Raw genomic sequence first — 8,790 nt, forward strand, 5'->3', positions numbered from 1 at the left:
TCGAACATAGCAGAACTGGCATCTTCTCCACAAAGTCCAGCTTCAGTATGGGAAATGTTGGATCAAGGGTTTAAAACTATTAACAAAGACTCATGTTGCAATAGTTTGGCTCCAGCTGCTTGGCCCTTCAACATTCTGTTTTAATCTGTCTCTTGTGAGTCTCACAGTATGGGAACACACACTCTTGAGTCCACTTTAAGAATTCTTTTTCTCGGGACAGAAATAAAAATGTGTGCTTCTGATGATTGCTTATGTTGAACCAGCAGGAGCTTGACCTGTATGAATCGAAATGGGCTCACACTCCATACAAGGACAAACTGTCCTATCATATGGAGGACATGGCAAGTAAGACATATTATCTGATTATTGAGGAGGATGATCCATCTGTGAAACAAAAGTGAAAGCAAAACTTAATGTCTCTGTTTAATGTGTTATCTGTATGTGGGAATGAAACCACAAGGCATAATGGGGGGCAAAAAAGGAAATAGCAGGGCATATCAACTATCTGATGATGTTGTTTCAGGGCGTAACGAGTTACAGAACCACAAAGAGGATGTTATTCAATCGTCATTGCTAGATTGGCATGAGAGCTTTTGTTCTATTCTTCTTAGCCAGGATAAATCAAAGATCCCTTGGTTCTCACAAGCTCCCATCAACGAATCTGTGTACTTTATAACATTGCTCACTGGGAAGAGGATATGTGACCTCATTTCTGCGTTCAAGGATATCTCCTGGGGCTTTCACCACAGTGGGGATGATGAATGTTTATATTACTATACACTTAGAAATAGGACAGGTGGTGTAAACTGAAAAATCATACCAGATAAAGGATTGCTCCTTAACAGTAAGCCCAAAAAGTAGCTTCGCAAGTGGCGCTTTGTACTCCTAATACTGGCTTTTAACATCAATCTGTTTACTCTCAATCTGCTTTATTGGACTTTCTACATGTATTAAGAGCCAAAGAGATTCTATAGTTTATAGCTAGCAAAGAGGGGAGATGGATTATCAGTGTCTGTACAAGCCCTGGGATTGGCTGACAGCTTTCGTTGTCATGGTTCTCATCCCTACAGATGGCCATGGTTACCGTAGCAATGGCAGCAGGATCAGCACCGGCAGCATCACAAGGAAAAATATGCAAAGTACACTTCGAACATCTCTACATCACCCCTACTCTCGGACACAGGAAGGTCTACGTGCAAACAATGGTCTCCGATAACAGCAAGTTAAGAGTTATGAAAACTTGAATGTAGATAATTACTCTGAGTGTTCTATGTAAATAAGCAAATTTAAAAATTCCAGAAAAAATCTGTAGGCATGGCAAAGTGCTCAAAGAGAAACAAATCCAGAATTCCTGGCTTTAGCACACCCATGTCTCCATCAAAGATCAACAGGGTCAGTACAGTGGGTATAAGCTTCTCTCTTGCTCCAGTATGACAGTCCCATCTGTCAGTCAATCTCCTCTGGACCTTTAATATACACAGCAGAAAAAACGGCCCTATCTGCATTACAAGAGTCTAACCATCCGCAGCCTATTAACTGTATGAGCATTAACACCATGCATTTAGGATAATAGCAATCTCACTCCAGTTGATGTTTATCAAGCTACTGTTCATCATCTGTGACACAGCTAAAGTGCTTCCAGATCAGTCTGAAACTAGAAACAAACAGATATTCTGAAAGTAAAACCAGTTTAAGTCTTCTACTCACTATCTACCATAAGAATTGTAATTAGATTGAAAAAAAGGTTGACACTACTCACAGCTTGATTATTTGCAAGCAAAAAATCAGAGAAGCCTACCTGATACACAAATCCCTTATTGAGGTCCACTGGGAGCATTTTGTACCTCCTGTAAGGTAGAGCAGGATGTCCGCTAACTCCCCTTGTGCTTGCGGCAGTTGTAAAATATGAGGCTAAGGCTCAGGGCCTAAGCCCTACTCTGAGTTCAGTTTGTTTATGATTGTTGTAGGAATGTCAGAGAAAAAAATAGAGAAAGATCGAGTCAGCTTGTCAGCCTGTGCCTCTCAGTCAAACCTTCTACCCTCCTCAGCCGCTCTCATCAGCTGCTCTTCCCATGCCGGAATACGGAAGCAGCCTCACTCCAAAAAAGCCTCACAAAAGCAGCATCCAAAATAAAGCTGCACAGCTCCAGCTCTGCCTCTGTCTCTCCCTCTGCCTCCAACGGCTTTCATCCAGGCTAGCATCAAATGTTTCTGACAAGCATCCATCCGCCAATCCCCCCAGAGAGATTAGCGCTCTGACATCACCGATGCTGTGCTATGCACAGTTCTGTTCTGCTGTCTCTCTGAGCTGTGTGGCTGTGTTACCCAAAGAGAAGTCTTAGGTTGCAGGGAGTAAAAAACATCATTCTTAAAGAGGGAGTCACACAGCCACACAGCCCGGGTGCAAGTCACAGCTACATGTTCCAGCACAACTCACAGCACACCTCAAGTAGAAGAGGCAGCGAGCAGAACATAGTGGCTGCAGTCTTGGTGTTCACACCATATGCATATGTATAGTTAAGTGCCTGTGCATGTGCGTGTGTATGTTTATATGTGTGTGTGTTTGCAGAGCCTACCTGAGGTAAAGACGCTGATTTCTGGCTGTAATGCATTGTCAGCGAAACTGCGATGGAGGTACGGTGTGCTAGAAACAGATCTGGAAGAAGAAGCAGATTTTTCTGCTGTGCTACGACTGCCAAGTTAAAATAATGCTGCCTTTGTAATTTCTCTCATCTGATATTTTTGCAAAGCATTCATCTGCAAAGATGAAACTCAATGTTGCAATATTCACAGGCACAGATAGCCAAATTACAGGATCCAATCTAATTCTCTACAAGCTTCCCCTTTTCATTTGACCATCTGTCTCTCACCTTCTCCAACCAGCTCTGTTTCCTCTACCTACCTCTGTGCCCCCTTTCACCCTCCTCTCCACTGACACTGCTATAATTAACCAAAGAGAGAAGCACAGCCGGTCTAGGCTCCAAGCTGCGGTAGGGAGGCTTCCTGCAATCCTGTGTGTTTTGCACAGTTGAATCACCAAGGCAAATGGAGATTTCACACTGATCCAAGAACACCATGCTCAAAAGAACAAGCCAAGGCAACCTGAAGACACTTTCTCTTTCAAGTTCTCCCTAATCTTCTCCAACATGGTCAGCCACCCTTCTGTCCCTGGACAGCCCGACAGAGAAGCTGCTGTTAAGGCAGAATTATAATTAGGACCACACAAGCCCAAGTTTGGTCAGTTCTTGTCAAGTTGATGGGAACCAACCAAGAGATCTATATGTAGAGCTACAGATAGCTTTGGCCATATAAGTGTTGTCTTCTAACTGATGTCTAACAGATGTCAGTTAAAATGTGTCACATCCTAAAAATTGATCTCCAGCAAAAATGTTCACCATCATGTTAAAAATCAAACTTTGCAATCATTTATCTTTTCTTATGGTATTTATATCTTTGCTTTAGTGTTATTCTTCACATTTGGGTTTCCGTGTTCTGCATTCTAGTATAGCTCAGCTCTGCTTTATCCTGAAACCGGTGCTTTAACTTTACTTCCTGTTTTATTTTGTAGTGCCTGTTTCCTTGTGCATTCCGTTTAGTTTTGCTTCCTCTCCATGTTTAATTTCTCGGCTCAGTTGTTGACAGCCACTCACCTGTTTAGTGTAAGTCATTGATATGTATAGTATATATCCTTCAGTATATACTACCAGGGTTTCTGTGTTCCTTCCCAGATGATTCCTTTCCATAGATGTTTTTTTTTTCTTCATACAAAGTTTAGTTTTGCTCCTGCCATGCTCTGCTCTATGTTTCAGATTTTTGTTTTTGAACTCCCTGCCACAGCATTGTATCAAATTTTGTTTAATAAAAGGTCATATACTGTCCTCAACTGCCTCCCTCATGAGTCTGAGTCTGTGTTTCTGTCCTCTTATACATGTTTCCCGACAAACACAAGTGATGCTTAAAGTCTGGCAAAAAGGGTGTTCAATTAAAACTTCCATTTGGCTTGATTGAAATTCAAGATATGAACCAGTGACTTAACATGTAAAATACTAAAAACTGCACTATTCCAGAGCCAAAATTAGAATAGATCAGTCTTTTAATACTAGTTCGAATAAACTGTCATTTTAACCACTTAAACAAACATCAATGAAAGAACACATATTGAATCATTTAAATAAATAGCAGGGATGTTCAGAGAAAGACAATGGACGTGGCTTTGCTATGTTTCAGTGGTAACTACCCAAAAGAAAATAGACTATTTCAAGGCTTTTGAGGCTAAAAAGTTAACCAGCTGCTAGCTGCTGCACTATGAAGATACACAATTCACAACTCCAATTCCGAAATGGTGTCTCTCCTTTTTAGTGTGGACAACACAGCATCCCTGATTTCCCAAAAGAATTTCGAATTTTGATTCGTCTGACCACAGAACAGTTTTCCTCAGTGTGTGTAAAATAACCCAGAAAAGAAAAAAAAACAACTCCAGCGTTTTCAAAATGCTGCAGCCTGAGTGTCAGCTACAATCAAAAGATCAAAACACGTCATTCCAACTCTAACTTCTATTGTGTGGAGACAACAGAGCATAGAGTAACTTGCATCACGCTTCTTATTTCTTGAAAATATATGAATAGCTGCACTCCTATCTGCTGTGTTGACACGCTCACTGAGTACACTCTGGACTGATTCCTCTAGATCTTCGAGTGTAGGTCTCCAAACTCTGCCGAGAATAGATCCTAAATTAGCTCACGGTGCCTTCTGTCACTCTCCAGAATTCTCTGCTATATGAACTCAGATCTGCTACATGTTTCTTCTCTTGAAAATTCTTCTTTGAATATTTTCAGCAATGTTTTGTATAGGTTCAAAGTGCATTATGCCCAAAACTTCTAAATTAGACTATTACTGTCAATAGTTTCAATGATAATAACATATTTTTTCTGTCATTCTCTTGACTTATATGCTGTTGTTTTTTAGCTATATGATTTTTAAGTGTTTGTTTTCAATGTCTGCTATACTAAAAATGCCATATGAATAAACTCGACTTAGTCAGTTGTACAACATTGTGTTTAAATTAATTTTAAAGGTCCAACACTGCGTAAATCATTCAGCAATGATAATTCTTTGTGGTATTGGCCTTTAGGAAATTAGAATTGTATCTATCTATTTCCAAAAAGGACAAAAACTGACAAGCAAGCTTGCTTTTAAAGAAGCAAGACAGGGACAAATATCATTGTGCATTCAGAATATTTAGTAATGTATGAGTCCTGAAGGGGAAAAAAAACTTGTGAGTAAAGGATTCCCAATTTGGCCAGTGGCAGCCACTTTGTGCCCAGTCTTGTCCTCGGTCTGGCTTTCTGCCATCAGCTGCATAAATAAGGACGTACTCACATCAAGAGTCTCCTCCGCGGCTGCCTCAGATTTTACCCTGTGAGCTCTTCAGAGCCATTTCACATGTTGAAAGCCTTAAATCCACTTAATTCCCATTACTGATTTCAGTCAGCGTGCTGTTTCCTGTTTCCAGATGCACGGACCTGTGTGACCGTCACGATTAAAACATTTTTTTAAATGCAACACACTCTCTGCTACACAAGCTGGCTAGTTAAAGATAACTAAACACAGCTGTGCAGCATCATTGGTTAAGGATTGTAGGAAAATCTAAATAAACAAACGCATTTTTGCCATTAGAGCCATCAGAAAATCTGTCTAATCCCATAGCCTTGTTGAACTTTTCACTGTTTTTTCATTTGAGCACCATAAGTACCATCATAGCAACGACTTGGAAAGAAAAAACAACAAAGCATTCAGATTCCAACCTGAGTAAAGGTTTAAATATGTTCTTGGGTCAATGCACTGTGGATATCATAAATACGAGTCAGAGGAAAAGAAATTCTATTAAGACTTTTTTTTTCAACCGTGTGGAGGTATTAGAGTCCAACAGAATAAAGAACACTATCATACTATTACATTGTAGACTTGCAAGCTTTATGTATACAAAGGCAAGGAATTGTATTACCATGAAGCAAAAACAGAGCAACCTTTGTGTTAATGTAGAATCTTGTTGGTGTCTTCCTGATGAGTATTTGATGTGCTTTTGATCTCTCCCATTTCTTAGGGAAAACTTTAATGTCTGACCACATTGAACAAATATTCATATGTACTTTTTCCTTTTTTTTTTGCATTATTGGATTGTGACACTGTGAGTCTGTAAATCTGACGATGTGGCTCTATTTATGAAATAACTGTGAAGTACAGTAAAATATACTGTACTACGTATATATACACACACATACATATTTTATTTTTCTATTGATTTTTCCCAATCAACTCCAGTTTTTTTTAACACACAGCTCATATAAAATTGTAATTGTAACTATTGAGCAAATCACAGGACAGAAGAAAACAAAATCAGAAATGTACTCACCACGTCTTTATTGTCTTGAGAACTTTGCTCCTGAAAATCAAAAGACACGAGTTAACCATCAAATGCTCCGGTAATGAATTCCTTAACATGCAGCCAACTCAAAAGCAAGCAGAGAGATACAGCAAGAGCAATGACCCTCACAAATGCTCCCTTTCCTGGTGTAAATCAAACATACTTTCATGCTTGACCTTGGGAGCCTGGTAACCTGATGGAGTGTAATTTCTTCAAGCTATGTTGCGTCCTGATGAGCCCCTGAGATTCTCACCACGCTAACACCTCGCATACTCATACACATCCTGGTACAACCATGACAACGCCTGCTGCTTGCTGCGTAGGAGGAGGGACAGGGGAAACAGAAGTGACTTACAATGACAAGGAAGCAACCACTCTGCATTGAGACTGCAGGGGAAGCAGAACAGACATCCCACCACATCAGCCCATCAGGCCTCACCTTACGCTGTAAGCTGAGGAACACCGAGTCCTCATCCAGCATTTCCCCAAATAGAACAAACTGAATATTGATTTGCCTCACTGTTTTTCTTTTTAGACACAGACAGCAAGTTGCAAAGTATGCCATCTCACTCCTCTAGCACTGATAGCTGGGTATTTGGTTTTTTCAACCACACAGTCTCACCTGAATGCTAATGAGCTGAAGCTAACCGCAGAAGAAGGCACTTGGCACTTGGGGGGGGGGCAGTGTTTTAGGTTTGGTACATGCATGTCTGACTCTAACCTGAACGAGTCCTTTTTTAGTCCCCAAGGTAAAAACTCCACAAGCACATACTCTTCACTGGTATGAATTACAACATTTGGATGGCTGTTTTGCATCACTGCATCCCTCAGGATGGTTGGATTTCTGACAGGATTACAAAACAAGAATCAGATTATTTTTTATGAAACATGGGGAACGGGCCAAATAGGTTGTGAATAAATCATCGTGATACTAGTCATCATAATCCACCTGATGAGGCACAGACCTCCCTCTGTCTCCTCACTGCTGGGATCAAACAGTCCATGTTCTCATCTCAGAGTAACACCTTGGACCTGCAGTAGTGTAGGCTACACCTCGAGCAACAGCTTGACAGCAGGTTACATAGACAGCAGACTAAAAACTTGGTCGACTGGTTAGGCGTGGGATCTGGCAGCTAAACAAAGTATTATTGATCATTTCTACGCAAGCGGCAGGATCAGTGTCAATTAAAACTGTTGCTGCTGCGCATCAACTTGTACAGAGCATCCCAAACGTCTAAGGTGCGACAGCATAGGTGTTTGTTGCGTGGACTCTGCGAGGGGACACGATCATCTTTGAATCAAAGCTCAATAGTACACAGTGGGATGTTATCGCTTTTTTTTTTAATGGTGAACAATATCCTCGTTTTGTCAGGTGACACGTGACCGGCAAAAGGGTTAAAATGAGATCCATTTTTGAAACGCAAATTGCACAGAAAATTAATCCCATTTTAATCTAAAGAGAAATAGGCAGGAGGGCGACAGTCTACTCAATTTTGGCAGATTGAAGAAAAAAAACTACAGAGAATGAAAGTGGACTGAAACCGCAGAAACGTGTCTGTAAAATCATACCGTTGGTAAAAGCGGCTCCATTTGAGCTCCTTGGTCCGTGATGTCCATCTTTTCCTCTCCTTGGCCACAAAATATGACAGTCGCGATGCTGTGCTCCTCAGTCAGACGCAGCTTAGAAGCGAATAAAACGTTCGCCGGTTAGGTTTTCTCAAATGGAGGTAGTCAAGAATTCCCGTCCTGCCCTACATAATTTACGCACGAAGGAGGGAGGTAGTGCTACCCATTATACGCGTTCAGCCACGGACGCGGCAATGTTGAGGCGTAATAAGTGAACCCAGACTTTTATGCAGGAATTAATTTGTGTGGACCATATCTCCATATTTTTTCCTACAGATCATAAAAAAGCTATGATAGATTTTTTTTTTTTACAAAGGGAATATAGACGGTTACAAGACAAAGGCCTGCATAGATTTCAAGCAACATAATCATATAGCCTTGGTTATTGAGAATGCGTGCTGTATTAATCATACAGCCATTTTGGATTGCCTTCATGTTCGAGTTATCCATGTGGATTTTCTTTGTCAGCCACCGTGTGCGCATATGCTTCATGTTGTACAAACCATTTGATTGGTACACTTAAAAGCAGCATTTATCACTGTAATCGTTTCAGTTATGAATATCAATCGAATTGATCATTTAGCATACGTTTGGTCGTTATTCAGCCCAATAAGCACACCATCTGCGGCACCTCTGGCCATCCCATTACTGCTTCCAGTTACTTCTTGTTGCGGCACGCGATGTTCCATCAGCACCAGCGTCGAAACGGCCAAAGGATGCTCAGGCACTGAAGTCTGTAC

The 8,790-nt window shown here is 40.9% G+C and overlaps 1 protein-coding gene across 8 annotated transcripts in view; it reads right to left on the bottom strand.

Moving 5' to 3' along the window:
* Positions 1-8,287, bottom strand: part of LOC140310439 (sodium-driven chloride bicarbonate exchanger-like) — a 44,951-nt gene extending 36,664 nt beyond the window's left edge. For 2 of the 8 annotated variants that reach the window (XM_072388628.1, XM_072388627.1), the window contains exons 1-2: positions 7,994-8,287; positions 6,413-6,442 (exon numbers count right to left, since the gene is read on the bottom strand). In XM_072388628.1, coding sequence (XP_072244729.1) covers positions 6,413-6,442; positions 7,994-8,041 — 78 coding nt within the window. In that variant the 5' untranslated portion in view covers positions 8,042-8,287. Of the gene's footprint in view, positions 1-1,798; positions 2,387-2,576; positions 2,837-6,412; positions 6,443-6,587; positions 6,701-7,993 lie in introns of those variants that run through there. The other 6 variants (XM_072388629.1, XM_072388633.1, XM_072388631.1 and 3 more) reach the window with 6 other exon arrangements.
* Between the last annotated feature and the right edge of the window lie 503 nt (positions 8,288-8,790).

This window comes from Leuresthes tenuis, unplaced genomic scaffold, assembly GCF_036924035.1.
Source record: "Leuresthes tenuis unplaced genomic scaffold, fLeuTen1.0.hap1 SCAF_1, whole genome shotgun sequence".
NCBI classification, from domain to species: Eukaryota; Metazoa; Chordata; class Actinopteri; order Atheriniformes; family Atherinopsidae; genus Leuresthes; species Leuresthes tenuis.